General features: G+C 46.1%; 1 protein-coding gene across 1 annotated transcript in view; it reads right to left on the minus strand.

The window, feature by feature from the left end:
* HSD17B2 (hydroxysteroid 17-beta dehydrogenase 2) overlaps positions 1–24,636 on the minus strand; it is a 76,163-nt gene that overhangs the window by 8,348 nt on the left and 43,179 nt on the right. The window contains exons 2-3 of the mRNA XM_082712019.1: positions 22,516–22,728; positions 15,071–15,256 (exon numbers count right to left, since the gene is read on the minus strand). Of these exons, the coding sequence (XP_082568145.1) occupies positions 15,071–15,256; positions 22,516–22,728 (399 nt within the window). The remainder of the gene's footprint in view (positions 1–15,070; positions 15,257–22,515; positions 22,729–24,636) is intronic.

Here is a 24,636-nt window from a genome sequence, read left to right on the forward strand (position 1 = left end):
GTCCATGAAGTCTCCTAAAATTTTGGTAAAAATTTGGTAAAGATTTTTTTACCAAAAACAATTTTTTTTTTTAAAACAAACAAACTGAAAATTTAAGTTTTTGAAGTTTGGCACTGGAGGTCAAAAAGTAAGGCCTGGCTTATTTGAAATCTTAAAGGATGAGAAATCCTCCGGGACAAGCTAGAGCTTTAGAAACTTCTGCCAAGGCTGCAACCACATTTAAAGTGACAGTGTACTTCTTTCCTGATGAGGGAGCAGAAGGTAGACTGAGGACAAAACAAAATATCAAAATATACTCCTTTCACCCCACAAACCCCACAAACACCCACCCTACCCCACCCCCCTCCTGGCTGGGATATGTGGGACATTCCTTCAGGAAGATCCCAACTCTCTTAATGTTAATGCCTTGCTAGAAGGGAAAACAACCTGAAATTGACAATGGCAAGACCTCTAGTATCTTGGAGGTCGTCTTTAGCATAGGAAAATCCTTGTAACACCTCTCTTTTCCTTACCTCCGCCAACTCCCAAGCATAGGATCAGCCACCCCTCACAACATCTGCCCATGGGTCCTGTCCCTGCGCTTTAATAAAACCACCTTTTTGCACCAAAGTCTTGTCTCCAGAATTCTTTCTTGGCCATCCACTCAGGACCTCACCCCACCCAACCTCACCTAAATTCCAACACTATATCATTTCTCACTCCATCCCGTGCATACCCCCATCACAGATGCGGCTAATGTAAAAATAAAACTTTGCCCTTAGCACAGTACTTGCTTAGGACATATCAAAATTGAATGTTAGGTTCCCCCACAACAGACTCAAAGTAGCCTATTCTAAATAAATACGTGGGGTGATTTACTTACCCAGTCAAGAATGGGACTTATTTTAACCAACCACGGACAGACCTATGGACTCTTTCTGATGTGGGAAACAAAAGCAGAGGAAAAGTAGATAAAATTAAATGTCCTTATAAATTGCAGTGAACTCACAAATGCTTGAGGCAGGAGGAGTGTAAGTTTCTTCCAGGAAATGCCTGACTGTCTTAATGTTAAGCCTCGCTAGAGGGAAAAAACAACCTTAAGTTGACACTAGCAAGGCCTCCAGGACCCTGGGAGTCTCCTTCAGCATATGAAAATCCTTCTGGAACTTCCCGTTGTCTTTACCCACCCACCCCCCCACCGCCCGAAAGTATATAACCAGCTGTCCTCACAATCCTGAGATAGCAGGTCTTTCTGCTCTTGAGTCCAGTCCCCCTGTTTTACTAAAAACCACCTTTTTGTCCTGAAGACCTCTCAAAAATTCTTTCTTGGCTGCCCACTCGAGACCCCAACGCTACTCCAAATTACATCCTTTCCACCCTTCCTATCTACAGACTTTCTCTGCTTATTTAGGGGAGTCACCCCTCTTCCAGAAGGTTTCACATTCCCCCATCTAGTTTGTTTGTCTCGGGAAGTATTCAGTGACTTTGTTCGCTGGCAAGTGAATAAGCCCGGGATTCATGGTGTTGATACCGTTGATGTAGTGTAGACCCTCTCTCTCTCCTGGGTGTGCTCAGACATGGACTTTTCCTGACTCCCTGGGCATGGTGTAGGCAGTAAGTTAGTAACATATCCTAAGGTCCTACCAGCCAAATGGCCTGGATGTCCTCTGAGATAACACAGGACCTCAAAAACTCTTCAGCACTGTCTGATCAATACCTCCATGGAGATGGTATATGGGTACATAGGAATTATGGGGGTCAAATGGTTTGCAAGTGAATGCCCTAGCAAGACAGCAGGGGCCGGAAATATTGCAATCTTCCAGCCTGAGGCTGTGCTATACTGTGATTGAGAATAAGATCTATATTTGGTCTTCCCCCAATTTCTAGCTCAGAGCTCCTAAAACCCTTGGAATTTCAACACTAGCAGTAGCCACAGAGAACTTTCAATCCTTCCCCAAACCTCCAGCTCCTGGGAGGGGAGAGGGGAGATTGAGATCAATCACCAATGGCCAAAAGATTTAATTACTAGTGCCTATGTAATGAAGCCTCCATAAACACCTGAAAGGAAGAGGTTTGGAGAGCTTCCAGGCTGGTAAACATGTAGATTCAGGGAGCATGGAAGTTCCTTGGCCTTTCCCTATGCCTTGTCCTATGTATCTCTTCATCTGGCTGGTGATTTGTATCCTTTAATATTCGTTGTAATAAACTGGTAATCTAGGAAGTGAGCAGGTTTCCCGAGTTCTATGAGCCACTCTCACAAATAATTGAACCCAAGGAGAAGGTCACTGGAACCTTTATTCTACAGCTGGTGGGTCCAGAACCACTGGTGACAATACTGGTATCTGACGTGGGGGTGGGGCAATGTCTTGTAGGACTGAGCCCTGAACCTGTAGGACCTGATGTTATCTCCAGGTAGATAGTGTCAGAACTGAGTTGAATTATAGGACTTCACAGTGGCAACTGGGTATTGCACACATTGATAAGGAGGCAGAAAGAAAAACCAAAGGCCCAAAATGGAGTCACTTATGCTAGGCCACATCACCCGATGAAGGCTTAATACCTAGACTAATTACAGTTTGAAGCTTCTCCAGAAATGTAGTCTTAACTGGGTCGGCCAGGAGTTTTCTGGTCAACAACAATGAGGTAATCTGTCTCCATTTCCCCTACCACCACCCCAGAAGGAAAATGAAGTCTTTTTTTTTTTTTTTTTAAAGAAATGTTTGCTGTTTTTTTTTTTTTTAAATTTCATTTATTTATTTGACAGAGATCACAAGTAGGCAGAGAGGCAGGCAGAGAGAGAGGGGGAAGCAGGCTCCCCACTGAGCAGAAAGCCTGATGCAGGGCTGGATCTCAGGACCCTGGGATCATGACCCCGAGCCGAAGGCAGAGGCTTAACCCACTGCGCCACTCAGGCGCCCCGGAAGATGAAGTCTTGATAAGACCCTCTGCTCTTCCCTCTCAGGGAAAGTGAATTCATCTGAAACAATCCTTTCTTCTGCTAATAATCTCCATGCCTCACCCTCCTTCCTATAAAAACCTTCCGTTTTGTACAGTTCTTCAGAGCTCTGCTTTACTTGCTGGATGGGGTGCTGCCTGACTCATGAATCAGTTAATAAAACCAATTAGGTCTTCGAAATTTGCTCAGTTGAATTTTTGCTATTTAATAACAAGAGGTCCCAAAGTCCCATGCCCACAGCAGCTGTCTCATTCTCTAAGAACTTCCTAAACCAGAATTCAGATGACCTCATTTTAGGAAAATGTAAATGAGGGCTCCTAGCCAGTTTCTCCCTCCTTCAAGGTCATCTAGAGTCAACTCCAGTAACAAGGTCCATTGCCTTATTGAGCTTTGCCAAGCTGAAAATACAGACCGAGCCCATGGCCCCAAGAGAGGCAGGTTGGTTCATCTCCTTTAGGCATGATAGGCAGAAATTTGAAACTGATAGTATTTGGTTGTTCCTTGTAATCCAATAGTCCCTGGGGATGTGACAAACCATTTGAATATCAAAGTCAAAGTTTGGGACCTTGTTACTCAAAGTTGGAAACCAGGAGCAGCCCAGAAGCTGTTAGAAGTGCAAATCCTCTGGTCCCACTCCCAGAGCTATTGAATCAGAAATCTGGGAGTGGGCACAGGTTTTTTTCTTATTGTGCTAAAATATAGATGACATAAAATCCACCATATAACCTTTTTAAGGTACACAATTCAGAGGCATTCAGTATATTCACAATACCATGTGGGGCGCCTGGGTGGCTCAGTGGGTTAAGCCTCTGCCTTCGGCTCAGGTTATGATCTCAGGGTCCTGGGATCAAGCCCCACATTGGGCTCTCTGCACGGCGGGGAGTCCGCTTCCCCCTCTCTCTGCTTGCTGCTCTGCCTACTTGTGATCTCTCTCTGTGTCCAATAAATAAGTAAAAATCTTAAAGTATATATATATATATAGATAGATAGATATAAGATAGATATCTATATCTATATAGATAGATATATCTATCTATATAGATATAGATATAAGATATATATAGATATAAGATATAATATATATAATATGTTTTATATATATATATATATATATTCACAACCATGTAACCATCACTTGTATCTAGCTCATTCTCATTGCTGCAAAAGAAAACCCTATAAGCATTAGGGACACAGTTGGCTAAGCATCTGGCTCTTGGTTTCAGGGGTCAGGTCGTGATCTCAGTGTCCTGATCTCAGGGTCATGAGAGCAAGCCTTGGGACAAGCCTGAGTCAAGTCCCCAGTTCAGCCCCGTATCAGGCTCCACGCTCAGCATGGAATCTGCTTAAGTTTCTCTCTCCCTCTCCCTCTGCCCCTCCCTGCCATACTCAACCACTGGCTTGCTCTCTCTCAAATAAATAATCTTGAGGGGCAGATAGGAAGGGAGGGAGGAAAGGAAGAGAGAGGGGCTTGGGGACGAAGAAAAGAAAGGAAGAAAACCCTAGCCACGAAGTAGCCGCTTCTTATTCCCTCTCCTCCTGCCCCCGATAAATACTAATTTTCTCTCCATCTCTCTGGACTGGCCTCTTTTGGACACTTCATATAAATAGGATCATGCAATACGTGGCTTTTTGGGTCTGGTTTCTGTCACTAACCATAATCTTTTCAAGGTTCATTCGTTTCTCTACCACGTGTCAGGGCTTCATTCATTTTTATGAATTTGTAATATCCCACTGTATGGATATATGACATTTTGCTTATCATTTCATTAGTTGATGAACATTTGGGTTGTTTCTGCCTCTGTTATGAATAAGGAACGCTATAAACATCCGTGTACAGGTTTTTGTTTGCACATCTGTTTTCTGTTCTCTTGAGTGTATGTAGGAGTCGCATTGCTGGGTCATATGGTAATTCCGTGTTTAAGTTGTTAAGGAACTGCCAAGTGTTTCCATTGAGGCTGGGTCATTTTACGCTTTACTCACAGCAACTCGTGAGTGTTCCAGTGTCTGCACACCCTTGCCACAAGTGTTGTTTCCTGGGTTTTGTTCCGTTTTGGGTTTTGTAGCCGTCCCAGTGGATATGAAATGCTATCTCGCTGTTTTGATTGCCTTCAGTTGTTTTTAAGAAGCCCTCCTGGTGATTCTAATGCATCTGAAATTTGAAAAAGTTGTCCAGGGACCAGTAGCATCCACTCAGAAACTAGTTGTAGAAATGCAAAATCTTCCACCAATTAAGTCTCCTCAGTCGAATTGTGCATTTTAATAAGATCCCCAGGTGATCCCACACACCTTGGTGTTTGAGAAGCACCGGTAAAGGAAACATCCCTAAGTTGTTAACACTCCCTAATCATCATTTCAATTTGCGGGAGTTGGGGTCTGTTTTTAATGCCCCGTTTATCTAGCATATTCTTGTTGGACAGTCTGGAAAAGTGAGAGGAACATAGAACTTGGAGTAAAACAGGCAAACCCAGTTTCCACCACTGACTATAGCTCATGGGCTGAGCGACCCCAGGCTAGTGTGCTTGATCTAGAGAAGGAACTAATATCTGCATCCCACCCCCATTAGAGTTCAATGACTTCAGCCATGTGCGAGCATCTAAGACAACTCAGCACAGAGAAGTTCACTCGGTCTGGTTCTACCTCCTTGCCTTGCCCTACGCTAGCCCTGGGGATTCCGTGAGAGTTTTAGGGAAGCAAATCTCAGCTTTGGCCTCCTGTTACATCAGTGAGGCACGGAACGACCAAATAAATGTTTTGCCAGATGATTTCCTTAAGGCACGAAGTTCAGGATTGATCCCAAAGTCAACTTGCCGGGACTAAGTAGGACCTCGCTGAAGGCTGGAACTGTGAATTCTATGGGATCGCTATAATTTATAGACTTGTAAGAATCTCTCGGGCCACTCACTTGTGGTGTAAAGTAATTTTAGTGCATTTTCAATTGCTTGATGGGGGCGGGGGTGGGCAACTATTTCTGTCTCTCGGTAGAGACATCTCATTACTAGGATACTTCTTATGCACCAGTAGCTATACTTCTAAGCACTCAGAACCCCAAATGCATAGCTGCTTGTTGTCTTTCTTTCTGCCTGTTTCTTGTTCCTTTCTTCGGGGATGGGAGATGCAGGAGGGAAGGGTGTATTTATCTCCTGTAAAGGGGTGCCTGGGTGGCTCAGTTGTTATGCATCTGCCTTCAGTTCAGGTCACAATTGTCCTGGGATGAGCCCCGCATTGGGCTCCCTGCTGAGCAGGGAGCCTGCTTCTCCCTCTCCTTCTGCCTGCCATTCTGCCTACTTGTGCTCTTTTTCTCTGGCAAATAAATAAATAAAATCTTTTTAAAAAAAAAAAAGAAAGAAATCTCCAGCCAAGACCAGAGGTTCTCAACTAAGAGCGATTTTGCGTGCACGCGCGCGTGCGCGCACACACACACACACACACACACACTCACACACACACACACACACCCCTCCCTCAAGGAGACCTGGGGCAACATCTGAAGATTTGTCATCACCGGGGATGGGCCTTCTTGCATCCACTGGGTGGAGAACACTGAGTCACTCCTCAACCTCCTGAGTGTATCAGACGTCCCCGCATGGAAAGACTTCACCTCTCCCCAAATATCAATACTACTGGGGCTGAGAAACTGCAGCCCTAGACTCAAAGGCCACATCAGCCTGTCATGGACAGATGATAAAATGGACGCTTGGAGAAGGGCGGTGACCTGCCTGAGGCCACCCAGCTACTAACAGCAGAACAGGATTCAAACCAAGACCAGCTCACAACCCCTGAGGCCAGAGTTGTTTTCTCCTGTTTGTTTTCGGCCCTTCTTGTTCAAGCACAGCTTGCAACTGTTTACTCTGCAGTTGAAGAGGAAAACTGGCCAGAAAAGGCTTTTAGACCGCTCAGAGATTTTTCCACTGCCCTTTGTACAATCAATCAGAGCCACCTCCCAATTCCTCCCAGACTTGCTTAAATATTTATCCAGCTGCCTGGCAGGGATTTGGGTGAAAGAGCTATTCCATTTCTGTGAGAGGGATGTTACGCACACTGGTGGGGTTAAGGTTCTCCCAGAGCAGGTGTGGACTGAGGGGACCAGTGGGCGTTTTCTGCCCAGGGGCAAGTGAGGGCCAGGGAGCAGCAGGATGGAAGGTAACTCAGTGTCACCATCAGGAGCGGAGCCAGGATGTGGCAGGCTAGAAAGCCTCAGGCATACAAACGGCCAGCGTTTACCCAGAAAAGCCCTTCAAGCCTGCCACCTGCCTGGTGTCATGTCTTGTCATGTCTGTGTCATTGCACGTGGTGTTACCACAGCCCTAAGAAGCGGCGGTTCCTCCGCCCATCGTCCTTTGAGGACACGTCCACCTGGGGCTCGGGACCTCGGTCTGGGTCCCTCCACTGCCCATGGTAAAGACAGTTTCAAAACCTGGCCAGTCTGTCTCCGTGCCCACGTGGCTGGCTTCCTCTCCTCTTTGAAATCTGATTCTACCTGCATAGCTGCTTGTTGTCTTTCTTTCTGCCTGTTTCTTGTTCCTTTCTTCGGGGATGGGAGATGCGGGAGGGAAGGGTGTATTTATAATGCAGTTGAGCCTTCTGGGTGTCTCCTAGAAAAGAATTTAAAGGAGATGTGTTTCTTCCCTGCCCTTCAACTTGCCATCCGCAGGACCAGATTTAGAGGGAGGCTCTGTGACCTTACTCCCTCCTGGGAATGGGAGTGAGGCCGGAGTGAGCGTCCAGCAGTGGGGCTAGTAGGAGGAGGAAGATGGTGAGGGGTGCTACCTTTGGGAGAAGATCCGTTGAGGCTCTTGGGCTTGTGGTTGGCATGGTGGTAACACCTGCCCCAGCGGAATCCGCAAAGGAGGCTGAGGCTTAATAAGTAAGAACATGAGGCCAAAGTCCAAACTCCAGGTCTAGCTGCAGGGCCACTCACATAACTCTTCTGCACCTCGGTTTTCACAGCTATGCAGAGTTTGGGGGACCATCTATCTGGTAATACCCAACAAATGCCTGAAGCCCAAGGAATGCTTCTTAGCTATTATTAATATTTATTAGATATCCACTACAGGCAAGAGACTGGGTTCTGAGTTTTGTTTTTGTTTTTTTTTTTTAAGATTTATCTACTTGACAGAGAGAGATCACAAGAAGGCAGAGAGGCAGGCAGAAAGAGAGAGAGGCGGAAGCAGGCTCCCTGCCAAGCAGAGAGCCCGATGCGGGACTCGATCCCAGGACCCTGTGATCATGACCTGAGCCGAAGGCAGCAGCTTAACCCAGTGAGCCACCCAGGTGCCCCGGGTTCTGAGTATTTTAACATCAGTTCCAAGGGTCACAACGGTCCTATGAGTAGGTTCAGTCTTTATCCTCATTAATTCCCTCTGAGGAGATTAAAAAAAAAAAATCTAAGTGCGAAGAGCTTCAGCTGACACCCAAGGTCCCAGAAAGTGATAGTAATGGCTAACTCTTAGGTAGAATTTTCCATGAGCTCACAAACACTGGCGCGTGAATGTTCGTTACCACGTTACTCACATTAGCGAAGAAGTAGAAACAACCCCATGTCCGTCTGCTGATGAATGCGTAAACAAAATGTGGCCTGTCCACGCGGTGGGAAACTGCTGAGCTCTAGGAAGGAATGGAGTTGTGATACATTCTTACAAGACAGATGAACCTTAAAAAGATGAAGGAGGAAAGATTGTGGAACCAGCAGGAGGAGGGGGAAATGCAACCAAAGGAGAGGGGGTTAGCAGCTGACGAACTTGGGGAGAAGAAAAGAAGCATGTAAAAGGGTTTGCATTAAAATGAGTTTTGTGGGGCCCTTGGGTGGCTCAGTGGGTTAAGCCTCTGCCTTTGGCTCAGGTCGTGATCTCAGGGTCCTGGGATGGAGCCCTGCATCGAGCTCTCTGCTCAGTGAGGAGCCTGCTTCCTCCTCTCTCTCTGCCTGCTTGTGATCTCTGTCTATCAAATAAATAAATAAAATCTTTTTTAAAAAATAAAATGAGTTTTGTGGGGGCAGTAGCTCTTTCTGCCCACAGTCCTGCATAAAATCACCTTTCTGCCCTAAATAAATAAATAAATACAAAATGAGTTTGTGGTATAGGATATAACCCTTTCTTCAATCTTTGCAAAACAAAAAATCTTTTTCTAATTTAAATTTTAGTTGGCTACCATACCGTGCAATCTGGGTTTCAGGAGTAGAATTCAGTGATTCATCACTTGCATACAAAACCCAGAGCGCATCACAGTAAGTGCTGTCCTTAATACCCAACACACATCCAGCCTACCCCCCACGCCCACCTCCCTCCATCAACCCTGCTTGTTCTCTAATTTTAAGAGTCTCTCTCTCTCTCTCTTTTTTTAATTATTATTATTTTTTTATTTTTAAGAGTCTCTTCTGGCTTGTTTCTGTCTCCCTTTTCCACCTTCCGTCCCATATATTCGTCTGTTTCTTAAATTCCACATATAAGTGAAACATATGGTATTTGTCTTCCTCTGACTTACTCATTTCAGTTAGCATAATACGCTCTAGGGCTATCCGTATCATTGCAAATGGCAAGATTTCATATTTTGATGGTTAAGTAATAGTCCATTGTCTACATATACCACGTCTTCTTTATCCATTCATCAGTTAATGGACACTTCGGCCCTTTCCATAGTTTGGCTACTGTTGGTAAATCTGCTATAAACATCAGGGCACATACATCCCTTCGAATCTTTATTTTTGTATCCTTTGGGTGAATACTTAGTAGTGCCATTGCTGAATTGTAGGGTAGTTCTGTTTTTTAACTTTTTTAAAAAAATATTTTATTTATTTATTTCTCAGAGAGAAAGCGGCATGCAGAAGCAGGGTAAGTGGTAGGCAGAGCAGGCAGAGGGAGAAGCAGGCTCCCGGCTGAGCAAGGAGCCCAATGCGGGACTTGATCCCAGGACCCTGGGATCATGACCTGAGCCGAAGGCAGACACTTAATGGACTGAGCCACCCAGACATCCCCTGTTTTTAAGTTTTGAAAGAACTTTCCTACTGTTTCCACAGTGGCTGCACCAGCTTGCATTCCCACCAACAGTGCAGGAGGGTTCCCCTTTCTCCGCATCCTCGCCAATACCTGTTGTTTCTCGTGTTTTTGATTTTAGCCGTTCTGACAGGTGCCCAAAGTCTTTAATAAAATCTGTGCTGAAGATCTGAGCCAATCTGACAATGGTTTTGCTTTTGGGGGAGTGCAAGCAAGTGCTAAGTGTGGATTCCACACACTAACAAGGGTGAGGAGAAGAAGCTGTCCATGAGGCCCTGGGTTGCATAAGTGTGTTAAGGTTTCAAGGAAGTAAAATGTTTGCAATAGGAAATTAGGTGCGTATGGTAAGTTATTCATCAGATTTCATCAAAGTTTGATAGAGAAAGTCCCAGATTAGGATTGTAAAGCATGTACTTATCGCTGCAGCAGAAGTTGGTGTATTGGTGCCAAAGCTGAATCACAGTTTGCCAGTTTTTCAGGCATTTCTACTGTAATATTGGAATTGAACACGCTGGCAAAATAAAGTTGAAATTTAAAAAAAAAAAACTTTAATTTTAAAATTTATTTTAAGATTTTTATTTATTTATTTATATTTATTTTATATTATTATATATTATATATGTTATCTGTGATCTATGGTATATTAATTTCATTTATTTATTTATTAAAAATAAGTTTCCCAGCCTTACTAGGAAGGATGTCTGTCTGGGAGTTCAAACTGCCAAAAGATATCCTCCAGTAGTGCCTGGAAGGCGGGGGGCACAGTGAGTCTTGACGCGAGAGCCCATGCTGGGTGTCATCCCTACAGTCTCCCTCTCCAGCACCATCTCCCCACCCTCCACTCCTGTGAGGAAGGCAGGGAAGAGGGGTAGATGTACCTCCATCTACCTTTAAGGAAACTGGGATGGGCCGGAAGGTATTACTTCCCTACTGCTGTTATGGCAAATCACCACAGACGTAGTGGCTTAAACAATATAAATGTATTATCTTATGGTTCTGAAGGTCAGAGGTTTCACTGGGCTAAAATCAAGGTTGTGTTAGGACTGTGTTCCTTCTGGGGTCTCCAAGCAAAAATCAGTTCCCCTGAATTTTTCTGCTTCTGTAAGTTGCCTGCATTCCTTGGGCCTGGGTCTGTTCCCCGGTCTTCCAATCTCTCTCATTGACTCTGACACTCTTGCCTCCGTCTTGTAAGGACTCTTGTATTGGAACCATCTAGGTACAGCAGGATAATCTTTCCATTTCTAGCCCCTTAACTCGATCATACCGGCAAGGCCCCCTTTGCCAGGTAAGGTCACATATTCCAGGTTCCAGAAATTAGGATGTGCATGGATCCGAGGAACCACTATACTGTCTAGCAAACTGGTTACCTATCTACTCCCACCAGCCTGAGACACTTTATTTGGGGTTATTTGTTATGCAGCAATGGATAACTGGAACAGAATAGCCAATTCTGTTGGTCAGAAGCTGGCAGAAGCTCAGCTTCTCCTGGCTGATGCAAACTTCCATGATAGATCTACTCCACTGAAATTCTTGTCATGCGGAAGGTGGTAGGGGTACCAGGCTCAAGAGAACCTGATGGGTCAGGGCTACCTTGAGCTCCTTTAGAGGAAATTAGTAGTGACTAATTGCCTATCTCTCTTTCTCCATGACTCCTACCTCAAAATAAGAAAAACCCAGGGATGAATTCCCAGACAAGCATGTTTCCCAAAATCGCCGTTATATCAAATTTGCCAAGAGATCTGTCAAGTTGGCATTAAATTGGACGCTAATTTCTACGGATCAGTTGCTTATATGCTATCATTCATACATGCTTTGACCTTCCCTGATCCTGTGTTACACTCCAGCTCCTTATGCCCTGCTCAAAATCCTTTCCATTGTTTCGCAAAACTCTTGTCAGCCAAGTGCTAGGGATTCCCTTATTTTGTTTTCTGCTGAATTTCTCTGCTCCTCATCACTGAAGGAAACTGTAAGCACCATTTAAGAGTTTTGCGCCTATCGTTTTACAAACACCTGCTCTGTCAGGTGCACATGCTTCCCATCTGTCCTGACTCCTTGCTACTGCTTTAACAACTTTATAACATACCTTAGGTGCCTTCCGCGTCCTACAAATGAACTTACTTCTGGCGTTTCTTTGGGTCCGAAGCATTTAAAACTGGGTATGATAAAGGAAGCCTGCATACATCTCGGTGACTGATTGGGTGAGAGAAAGGAGGGAAAGGCAGAGGGAGAAACAAATTGAAGAAGGCTCAAAGCTCTGTAATTCAACAGCCAAGGAGGAGAACTGAAAGAAGGGGGAGCCAGCTTTTTTTTTTTTTTTAAGATTTTATGTATTTATTTGACAGAGAGAGATCACAAGTAGGCAGAGAGGCAGGCAGAGAGAGAGAGAGAAGGAAGCAGGCTCCCTGCTGAGCAGAGAGCCCGATGCGGGGCTCGATCCCAGGACCCTGGGATCATGACCTGAGCCGAAGGCAGCGGCGTAACCCACTGAGCCACCCAGGCGCCCCGGGGGAGCCAGCTTTGCCGTGCTGATAACAACCCCGGTTGCAGACAGACTGACTGATGCAGTGAGACGGCGGAATGGAAGTAGTAAGGCTGGATGTAAAGAATTTGCACATCCACGGTGAGAACAAGAGGGAAGGTAAGTGATTCATTTTAACACTCCTGTTTCCCTCCAGTAGAAATATATGAGAAGCGTACTGAGTCTTGGCTCAGAACGTTTTAGAGGGTCGCCTGGGTGGCTCAGTCGGCTGAGCATCCAACTCTTGATTTCAGCTCAGGTCATGGTCTTGGGTCCCGGGAGGGAGCCCTGCAGTGGGCTTCATGCTCAGCGGGGAGTCTTCTTGGGATTCTCTTGCTCCTTTTTCTCCGCCCCTCCCCCACTCACACAAGCAAGCAAACTCTCTCCCTCTCTGAATACATAGATAAAATCTTAAAAAAATTTAAAAAAAAAAAAGAAAAAGAAAAAAGGAAAGAGCTTTAGAAGCCAAGTTGAAGATGTATGAATGGGCATCCTCGGCACTATAAATTTTTCACTCCTTCGTTCCTTTACCCGTGTTTTATTAATTCTCGCACTTGCATTTCTTCATTTCTTCGTTGAGCTTCGTGTATGCCAGGCACCAGGCGCATAGCAGATAGTGTGCATACTAGGTGATAAGTCAAGTAAAATCTTCTGAACGAGCTGCTCCAAGTTGAGAACAAAGAGAGAAAACAGAAAAACCGGGCCACCTGGGTGGCTCAGTCAGTTAATCGTCTGCCTTTGGCTCAGGTCAGGTCTTGGGATCAAGCACCGCATCAGGCTCCCTGCTCAACAAGAAGCTTGCCTCTCCCTACCCCTGGTGTAGCTCCCCTATTTGTGCTCCCTCTCTCTCTCTCTGTCGAGTAAATAAATAAAATCTTTTTTAAAAAAGAGAGAAAAACTTTCTTGTCCTTGTGTCAAGAAGCAGGCAATGATCAGTTATTTCAGTAAATATTTGTTGAATGAGTGAGGCAAGGAACATGGGAGACATTTTCAGAAGCACCAGTCTGTGCAGAAGCACCAGTCTGTGCCAGGGCACGGAGAAAGGTGAGGTATTCACAGAGGTGAAAATCTGAAGGTGGGGTTCAGAAGAAAGATAAGATAAGATAAGCAACACTCATTGCTCTTAACCACCTTAGACTTCTCTATTCCCGCTCGCCTTCCCTTCCTCCCCCCGGCTTTTCCTTCCCTGCTTCCTTCCTCTTCAGGCTAACCCACAACTGAGCGACACACACTCACACAGCAGCTAAGTTCAAGGAAGTTCCTGAGTGAAAGCCAGGAAAGGGAACACGGCAGATCATGATAATTGCCCTTAACACAGAGAATATCCCCTCAAAAAACAATGAAACAAAATAAAACAACTATCAGATGCCTTGTTTAAAAAAAAAGAAAAAAGAAAGGGGCGCCTGGGTGGCTCAGTGGGTTAAAGCCACTGCCTTCAGCTCAGGTCATGATCTCAGGGTCCTGGGATTGAGCCCCGCATCGGGCTCTCTGCTCAGCAGAGAGCCTGCTTTTCCCCCGCCTCTCTGCCTACTCATGATCTCTCTCTGTCAAAAATAAAATAAATAAAAATTTAAAAAAAAAAAGAAAGAAAGAAAGAAAAGGGGCATCTGGGTGGCTCAGTGGGTTAAGCCTCTGCCTTCTGCTTAGGTCCTGATCTCTGGGTCCCAGGATTGAGCCCTGCATTTGGCTCTCTGCTCGGCAGGGAGCCTGCTTCCCCCCTTCTCTCTCTGCCTGCTTGTGATGTCTCTCTGTCAAATAAATAAATAGAATCTTAAAAAAAGAAGAAGAAAGAAATAAAGAAAAAAAGGGAGAAAGAAGGAAGAAAGAAAAGATAAGACACGACTTGACTCTTCGGAACCAACTGATGAAACAGAGAAGACCAGGGTTCCTCTATGCAAAGGCAGGATCCTGGAGTCCACGCCACATGCCTTTGGTTTCCCTTTCACGCATGCAGCATCCAGAAACACAACTCCATGGACATTTCCAAACCTGAGTTGGGATCTGAGGAACCCCAGCTGGAAAGTAAATCTTGTCCTAGAAGAAAGGATATGATACGGCCTACCTGGACATTGTTAATGGAAGGCAGATTGTTAAACCCTGGACTCAAGTTGTTGACTCTCTGTTCTTTGAAATGGAAAATGATGAGTCCTCTAGTATCACACAGGACCCAACTGCCTTGAGATTGCAAAATCCTGGGAAGGATCTTAGGGAAAGCTCTAACCAGCTAAGACACGGAGCTCTGGCAGTGCCAACGGTGCGGACATTTGCCTACTCATCTCACAGGGAACAACAGGGTGTGCCCAGTTCAGAGAGTGTTGAAAACAGATTATCAGTAACTCTATGAGGGATTTCCTGTCCAAATCTAGGAAGCTTATGTGCTATGAAGGCATGTAAGACCCTAAATCCCCAGGAATGAATAGATGAGTTAAGAGGTAATAGTTTGTACATGAAAGGATCTGAAAGCAAGGTTTTATTGTATTAAGATCAACGGTAAACAGACAATTTGAATAAGCTTGACCCAGCCCTGCAGGAGCTTGTCCTGCTTTCTTGTTTGGCCCACAAAGAATGCGAAGAGCCTTGTCTTGCACAACAGGCATCGCACTACCTTGTGGGGAAAGGCCAACTCACCTGCCATGCTACTGATGTTCACCAGCCTGCCCTTGGATTTCCTTAGAAGAGGCAAAAATGCCTTCGTGACCTCCACAGCCCCGAAGAAGTTCACAGCCATGCATTTTTTGTACCCGGTCATGGGAATGAGCTCGCCGTCGGCTGGCAAGCCGAGGATGCCAGCGTTGTTGACCAGAGCCCACAGACCTGAGGACAGAAAGGAATGACTTTGATGTCCAGTGATGCCAAAGAATAGGAGGACTTTTAACACGTGACACTCTGGAGTCTCAAGGACCCCTTTGAGATTTAGGATCTAAGCAGACTACTCAAACTCTTGGACCTTAATCTCCTTGGATACCTAAAACTACTTACTCTGAGGTGATGTGTGGAGAGTAAATTTGAAATATTAAGTAACGGGTTTTGGGAGGTATTTTCTTTTCCTTAAAGCACTTTCCTAGATACAGCTAGATGTTTGCGGTATCTGGAGCCAGGGGACCCAGCATGGGGGAGAGTAATAAGAGCCTGTGTCCTGTTTCTCCCTCAAAGGACAGTGCAGGGGCGGTCTAATATCTTGAGGCCATGCAGGATGATATATGCACCTTATCCCTAGGCTAGAAAAGATCCCCTAATCCAGGAAAACTAGAGAGGCGCCAAGAACTAAGGAGATGGCAGAGTCACCAAGCCCTAGTCCTTTCCCCAGCAAGCCTAATCCTGCTGATGGGATCAGAATCACCAGGAAGTCTTGTTCAAATGGACGGCTGGGCCCCATTTCCAGAGACTCTCATTTAGGGTCTCTGGGATGGGGCCTGAGAATCTACATTTCTACCAAGTTCCCAGGTGACACTGTTGCTGCAGTTCTGGACCAGACCTGGAGAGCCTCCGTCCACAAGAAGTGGTTTCCAACCTTGACTGCATGTTAGAATCACCTGAGGGGCTTTTTAATGCCTCACCCCAACCCCCCAATACCCAGCCACACCCCAACCAATTAGTTCAGAAATCCTGGGGTAGGGGAGAGAAGGGACCTTGGCATGGAATTTAAAAATTCCCCGAGTGTGGGACACCTGAGTGGCTCTCATTAAGTGTCTGCCTTCAGCTCAGGTCATGATTCAGCACCCTGGGATGGAGTCCCACCATAGGCTCCCTGCTTAGCGAGGAGGCTCCTTCTCCCTTTCTAGCTTCCCCTGCTTGTGTTCCCCCCCTCGCTGTCTCTCTCTCTGCCAAATAAATAAATAAAGTCTTTAAAAACAAAACATTCCCCAGTTGGTTCCAATGTACAAGCAAGTTTGGGAACCATGGCCCTAACAGGCAGGGAAAGAGGTCATTCAAGATCTCCAGATATCTTTCAGGGGGCAGGATCTGTAGCAGAGGGGAGGGCGTAGGGTCCCCTTTACCCAAAGGAGGGGACAGAATCTGGGGTATGTTTAGTTGGGCAGATCTGAAGCAGATTCTCTGAGACCCCTGAGCCTCCACATGGTTTAGAATAATGATTCTCAAGATACGGTTCAGAACCAGCAGCATCAGTGGGAACTTAGGAATGCAGATTCCAGGGGCACCTGGGCAGCTCAGTCGGTGAAACATCTGACTCTTGATTTCGGCTCAGGTCCTGAGCTCAGGGTTGTGAGATGGAACCCCGATTTGGGCTCCGTCCTGGTTGTGGAGCCTGCTTAAGATTCGTAGAGTCTGCTGAAGGTTGCTGGGTCGCTCAGGGGGTTAAAGCCTCTGCCTTCGGCTCAGGTCATGATTCCAGGGTCCTGGGATCAAGCCCCACATCGGGCTCTCTGCTCATCGGGGAGCCTGCTTCCCGCTATCTCTGCCTGCCTCTCTGCCTACTTGTGATCTGTCAAATAAATAAATAAATAATCCTTTAAAAAAAAGAAGAAGTTTCTCTCTCTCCCTCTCTGTCGGCCCCTCCCCCTCCCTCTTGCAGGTATGCTCTCTCTCTCTCTCTCTGTCTCTTTCTCAAAATCGAAAAAAAAGAAAAAGCACCTTCTAGAACCCCACTTCAGACCTGTCAGATCAGAAGCTGGTGGTCAGAAATTGCTGTGGAAGCTCAGTGTCCCTGACAGAACATGTCCGCTCTAGTGTGAGAGCCTGCAGTGTGGACCGAAGCCAGAAGAGCCTCGGTGCTAACAGACCCACACACGGCAGGAGGGCCAGCCCCTGATGGCCTCAAGGAGGTGGGTGGCAGCCAGACAGCACAAGGACTGGACAGAGCACTGGGCACCCCTGCAGGCACCAGCCAGAAGCACTGGTGATCGAAGACGAAATGTCCCGTCCCCAGGACCTTAGAGGCTACCCTGGGGAAATGAGATGAAGCTCAAGCTGAAAGATGTTCGTCGTGTGGCAGAAAGATGGCTCAAAACAGAAACAGAGCCGAGTTGTGGAAAGTAACACCGCACTTCTCACGCCCCTGAGCGGGGGGGTCCGACCCGGACACGCGGTAACGACTGGGGGCTCTAAGTGACAGAACGGCGAGCCCGCCGAAAGCGCTCCGCAGCTGTGGCCAGGACGGTGCTGGGCGAGGCGGAGGCCTGGGCCAGCCCCCCGACGGCTGGTTTTAATTCCCTCGGCCTGATGCACACCTCTGATAGACAGCATGCAGGAGCAGCCCGAGGCTGTGCTAGAATGGGGGTGAGAAACTTGTTCTAGGAAAGGCCAGGGAGTGACTGTTTTCATTGTAGGCACTCCTGCTTCAACGCGGCCACCAGCTGTCATCTGTACGTGAAGGAAAATGGGAGTGGGACTCGGGTGCAACTTGATTATGGACATTGACATTCGAATTCCATCTGATTTGCACTTGCCAAAATAATATTCTTCTTCTGACGGTTTTAAGCATTTAAAAATGTAAAAACCAAGGCGCCTGGGTGGCTCAGTGGATTGAGCATCAGACTCTTGATTTCAGCTTTGGGGTGGAGATCTCAGGGTCTTGAGATGGAGCCCTGCCGTAGGCTTCCCAGGGCATGGAGCCTGCTTAGAATTCTCTCTCTCTCTCTCTCTCCCCCTCCCTCTGGCCCTCCTCCCTAGTCCCCACCACCTGCTGGCATGCTCGCTCGCTGTCAAATAACATTAATAATAAGCAAAAATAAAAATGTAACATGAGAGAGCTTGGTGATGATGGAACAGTTCTGTGCTTTGTTTTGTTTTTTTTAAATATTTTATTTATTTATTTGACAGACAGAGTTCACAAGTAGGCAGAGAGGCAGGCAGAGAGAGAGGAAAGAAGCAGGCTCCCTGCCAAGCAGAGAGCCCTATGCGGGGTTCGATCCCAGGACCCTGAGATCATGACCTGAGCTGAAGGCAGAGGCTTTAACCCACTGAGCCACCCAGGTGCCCCCAATTCTGTGTTTTGATTGTGGTGTTTTTACACAAAGCTACACACACACACACACACATTTGTATATAGAGCTGCAAATTCTGAATAAGCCCCATGGGTTATACCAATGCCAGTTTCCTGGTTTTGACATCGTACCATAGTTAGGCAAGAAGTTAACATTGAGAGAGACTTGGCAAAGCAGGCACAAGAACTCTCTGTACATTTATTTGCAACTTCCTGTGAATTGACAGTTCTTTCCAAATAAAATGTTAAAATAATAATAATAATAAAAAAACAGGTCCATAGTTTGCCAACCCCTGCCCACAGAATTTTAAGCTGGTCAATAAGCTCATTATACCTGTGGGGGCTTATAAGTTTAAAAATAAATAAAATCTTTAAAAAAAAAAAAGGGGGGGCGATGCCTGGGTGGCTCAGTTGGTTGAGCAGCTGCCTTCGGCTCAGGTCATGATCCCAGCGTCCTGGGATCGAGTCCCACATCGGGCTCCTTGCTCTGCAGGGAGCCTGCTTCTCCCTCTGCCTCTGCCTGCCATTCTGTCTGCCTGTGCTCGCTCTCTCTCCCTCTCTCTCTCTGATAAATAAAATCTTTAAAAAAAAATTAAAAGAAAATAAAAAAATAAATAATATTAATGAGTTATTAAAAATATGTAAATACTTATGTAATAGTGTGTAGGGCTTAGAGACACAGGGCAGGGCTAACCTTCTTATAGGACACGGTGAGATTTTGTCATTCATCTGCAGGTCCCAAAGCATACTTTAGGAAACCTCCTTCTTGGTGACTTTTAAACTCCCCTGTTTAACAGCTTCCTTTTCTCTTAGACTTGAGAGGTTGAGGTTGAGACAACCTCAAGGAAAACAGGTAGAAGGTGTATTGGCAATTCTGTTTCGGAAGAGGATTGCTCTCAGGGTGCCTGGGTGGCTCAGTTGGTTAGGCAACTGCCTTCGGCTCGGGTCACGATCCTGGAGTCCCGGGATTGAGGCCCACATCTGGCTCCCTGCTCAGCAGGAAGTCTGCTTCTCCCTCTGACCTCTCCCTTCTCATGTTCTCTCTCTCAAATAAATATGTAAAATCTTAAAAAAAAAAAAAAAAAAAAAAAAGAAGAGGATTGCTCTCCAGAATTCTGACCACAAAACAGCATAGACTCACTCACTGGAAAGTGTACTCACCGTACCCCTTCATCCCTCGACGCTGGCATGGTATTTCCAGATCTAGAACCCATTGCTTTATCACGCAATATAGAATATGGCCAATACTGACCCCTGGGCCGCACTAGAGAGGTCTGTAGCAAATATCTCCTGAGCTAGACACCATGACGTCACATTTGTAAGAGGGATAAGCATCAAGCCAGCAAGGGAGAAAGCAGAGCCAAGAAGCAGAGACGATGGCAGGTGACTTTGCTTAAGGATCCAGACATGCCTGAAGCCAACAGGTCCTTTCAGGTAAGCGTATTCATTCCTTTATGCATTAGCAATTTCGAATTGGGTTACACTGCTGGCACCTGGGAGACTCCTGATGGGAGCATGGATCTCGTTCTCAAGGAAACAAGTGGTGAGGCGTGGGAGATGGCCAGATGGTTAGACTCATGCAGCAGTACAGGTGTGTGCGGGACCTAACAAGTGAGTGTCCAGAAGAGGAAGTGAATGATGTAGCTTGGGTCACCAGGAAGGTCATGGAAGAGATGTTATGTTTGTGCCAGGTCTTCCGTGGGAGTAGTGTCTGCAGCTAGACAAAGTCAAGAGTCTTAGAAAAAGGGAGTAGAGGCAAGAGGGAAATTTGGGTAAGAGGACGTGAATCTGCAAAGTTATGGTACATTTAGCACATTCTGTTCTGAAAACCCATCAGAATTTACTGAGGGGACCCTCAGGTATTGCAAATTAAGGGTTTGGCCGGAGCCATTATCCTGAAAGCCTTCAAATCCTTATGAATATGTTTGGATTTTATTTGGTACCGGACAGAGAACCACTGAACCATTCAGTGAGACAAAGCAAAACAACTACCACAGGCCTGGCTCATAGGAGGAACCCAAGACATACAGGGTCTGTATGCCCAAGGGTTTTTAGGAGGTGGGTGACGTTGTAAGGTGCACATTGTAAGGATTACTGTCCATTCGGAAAGTTAATGGGAGAAGAAAGCTATTGAGGGGCAGGTGGAAAGTGAGGGCCTGCACTAGGTCACGGCAGCCTGGTGATGACAGAAAGGGACTGGAATGATAAAGATCGAGGAGATAGAACTGAAGGACTTGGGACCCATAGGATTCAGGAACTGAGGGTAAGCTGCAGGTCTCAGTGCCCCACCCCCACCCTGGCTGCTGGCATAATGGATGGACTAGATGGCGTTACCAGCATCCGAGCTGTGGGGTGTGCAAATGACCGCTAAAGCTCATTTGCAGACCGGCAATGAGGGAAAAGGTCACGAGGTCAGGCTTTGACAAAGTGAGGTGGGATGCCCGGCAGACAATTTTATACACATTTAAGTCCAGATGCTGAGAAGAGGGCTCAGTTGGTATGATTCGGAAGAGACTGGCGTACGTCTCACGGTTTCTCCGTTCTAACAGAACATTAGCACCACCTGGGGAACTTTCGAGTATACTGAGACCTGACCCCCCAGTAGGATTCTCTTCACAACTGACGTTCCTAGCAAAAGGAGAGCAACAGTAGCAGTCCCCTGATTGCAGGGTCAGCTGAGCCCTTGCAGGGAGACACCGATTTAATTGGCTGGGGAAGGGCACCAGGCTGGGTGGGCACCATGGGTGTGCCAGCTGTGTACCCACATAGGGCCCCGTGCTTCTGAAAGGCCTCAGGCTTGCTTTAATTCTCGGCTAGCATCACCTTAAAGTCTTCATCATTTTTTAAAAACAAGGTGCCCCACATAATTTTCAGCTGGGTCCTCCAAGTTACATTCGCCATCTTGGGCCCAGGCATGGGCATTTTCAGACATTCCCCGGTTGATTCTTTTTTTTTTTTTTTTTTTTTAAAGATTTATTTATTTATTTGACAGAGAGAGATTACAAGTAGGCAGAGAGGCAGGCAGAGAGAGAGAGGAGGAAGCGGGCTCCCTGCTGAGCAGAGAGCCCGATGCGGGACTCGATCCCAGGACCCTGAGATCATGACCTGAGCCGAAGGCAGTGGCTTAACCCACTGAGCCACCCAGGCGCCCTCCCCGGTTGATTCTAATGTGCAGCTGGGTTGAGAGTCTAGCCCAGAGACACACCACCTTAGCCCAGATAATGTGGGGTGGGTAGTTTGGGGACCGAGCCCTTGGAAACATTCACATTTATGGGAGGAATGGAGGAAAGGGTTCATGCAGGAGAAGCAGAAAAATGATCAGAGAACAAGGGAGGTGGGGTGGGTGCTGGAGGCCCCAAAGCTAAGACAAGGGAAGGTAGTGAACACATTTAAATGTCGCTGAGAGATAAAGAGCTCGGTGTTCAGGAAGATACTCATTCGCTCGGCCAGACTAGTTAGCCAACGCGGGATGGAAGGTGAAGAAGTAAAAACAGGGTGATGGGGTTCCAACGAGCTTGACCACAAAGGAAGGGGAAGGAAAAGGGCCGTGGCTAAAGGAAGACAGTGATGGTTAAACTTTTTTTTTTCTTAAGTCTGTTCCTTGTTTGGTTTTTTTTTGAGATTTTATTCATTTATTTGATAGCGAGATCACAAGAAGACAGAGAGGCAGGTAGAGAGGGGGGTGGGGGAACAGGCTTCCCGCTGAGCAGAGAGCCCGATGCGGGGCTCGATCCCAGGGCACTGAGACCATGACCTGAGCTGAAGGCAGAGGCCCAACCCACTGAGCCACCCAGGCGCCCCTGTTCCTTGTTAATATTAGTGGGAGAAAAGCAATGGGAGTTGTGGGCATGAGGGTAGGTAATGGGAGAGTGACCAAGCAGATGCTGGATGAATGGGTTCAAGAATTCTTCAAGTTCTGTGAGGATGGGCCATTGCTGACTTACTCATACCATCTTTATATCTGTAAGAGGCCCTGGCATGTGACAGGTGTCCAGTACAGCTGTTCTCAGTGTGAGGTGGACCGACAGAATGAACTAGAGGGCAGCGGTCAGGAGAGGCTCAAAGCAGTGTTGGTCATTTGTGAGGAGGGTGGGGGGCAGTTGAGGGCATGGACAGACAAAGGCAGTACCTCTGTTCTGCACCTTTTCCACCACTTTGCTGTGGGCATCTTTTATCTGCTGTGGGTCGGTGACATCCATCTGGAGCACAGAGAGGCGCTTGGAGCAGATTCTTCGCAAGTCCTCTGCTCCGGATCCCTTTTCATCCAGAACTCCCACAAATACCGTGAAGCCAAGTTCATCCAAGTATTTGGACAGAGCATGGCCAAATCCGGAATCGCCACCTGCAAGGGGTTAAGGCAATACAGAGTGGGTTCAAGGCCAAGTGGCAGGAGAAATTACTTAATAATACACTGCGTACTACGTATGATTGATTCTCCATGTTTTCTGGAGCGAGTGGGACTTGAGGAAGTTTCTTTACCTCCTATGTGGGAAAATGGGCAGAGAAGCCAAAACAGACACATTTCTCTGTATAAAAAGAAGAAAAGCGAGGTAGAATCTGGAGTGGGGCATAAGTGGAAGGGGAATTGCTGGTGGAGGGATGGTCTAGGAGTGGTTGTTGGTCAAAGAACTAAGGAGGAGGGAGAACTGTGACATTTGCTGGAGATTTCTCTATTAATCTCTGTTGTGTCCTATTTGATGTAACTTCCATCACTCCATAAAATCTTCAGTGAATCATTCATTACAAATCAATACTTCAGAGTTGGTTTGGGGTTTTAGAAATCTAACAAAATGTCCTGCTTCAGAGTGGACACAAGTCAACAATAAGAGGCTTCCCAGCTCCTTCTACGTTGTGAAAGATGGTGGCTCATAGCCACCTGCACTTATCAGCTCCTCAGAGCTTTTTCCCTTATGGTGACCTTCTCCCAAACCATTGACTAGAAATCCCAACCTTGGAAAGAAGCTTACAACAGAAACCAGATAGAAAACCCTAAATGTATTGCTTTGCATAAATAAGTGGATGGCATAATATGTAAAATATGTCTCAGAATTTGAGATGGGAGTTTACCCAACCCAGTCTGCAGGACATTTAGACCCTGGAAAAAATATTTTATGCTCACAGGTGTTAAAAGTAGATATCAGAAATTCTGAATGAAGGCAACATAGACCGAAAAGTCACCCATTGAGCGTTAGAAGAATAAACATGTAACAGTTAAAATGTCCCCAAAGCTCTAAAGATGAGAAATCATCTTCATATTGATTATGTTGCGTCATCTTTTCTGTAAACCTTGAGGGGTCTCTCTTATCAGAAGTCAGGGGCTATAGTCAGGCATCTACCTAAGAATTGGAATATATAGGAGCACACTGACAGTCAACTCAAGTCTCAGTATGGAAGCCTTACTGTCCCTAAGAAGAGGATGACCTTCTTAGGCAAAAAGACAAACTCAACACCGAATAATCAAACAATCTGATTTAAAAATGGGCGGAGGCACTGAACAGACATTTTCCCAAAGAAGACATACGGATGGCCAACAGACATGAGAAGATACCCAACATCACTCATCACCAGGAAAATGCAAGTCAAAACCACAATGAGATACCACCTTCCACCAGTTAAAATGGCTAAAATCAAAATGACAAGACATAACAAGTGTTGATGCAGAAGTGGAGAAAAAGGAACACTCACACTCACACACTGCTGATGGGAGTGCTGGTTGGTGCAGCCACTGTGGAAACAATAAGCTCCTCAAGGGATTAAGGATAAAAATGCCATATGATGTAGCAACTCCGCTCTTGGGTATTTATCCAAAGAAAAGGAAAACACTAATTTGAAAAGATACACGCATTCCTATGTTTATTGCAGCATTGTTTAAAATGGCCAAGAAATGGAAGCAACCTGAATGTCCATCAGTAGATGAACAGATAAGGAAAACAGGTTACACGCACAGAATAGTATGACGCAGCCATAAAAAAGAATGAGATCCTGCCATGTGAAACCACGTGGATGGACCGGGAGGGAGCGTTTTTTGCAAAGTGAAATAAGTCAGACTAAGAAAGACTAATACCAAAGGATTCTCCTCATAAGTGAACTCTAAACAAACAAACAAACAAACTGGAAAAAACAAACAAACAAACAAAAATGACAAAAACCAGAATCAGACCTGTAAATATAGAGAACAAACTTAGGGTTGTTGGGGGTGGGGGCGGTTGAACAAAATGGCCAAGACAGACTTCTAGTTAGGAAATGAATG

This window comes from Mustela nivalis (assembly GCF_964662115.1).
Source record: "Mustela nivalis genome assembly, chromosome: 18".
Taxonomy (NCBI): Eukaryota; Metazoa; Chordata; class Mammalia; order Carnivora; family Mustelidae; genus Mustela; species Mustela nivalis.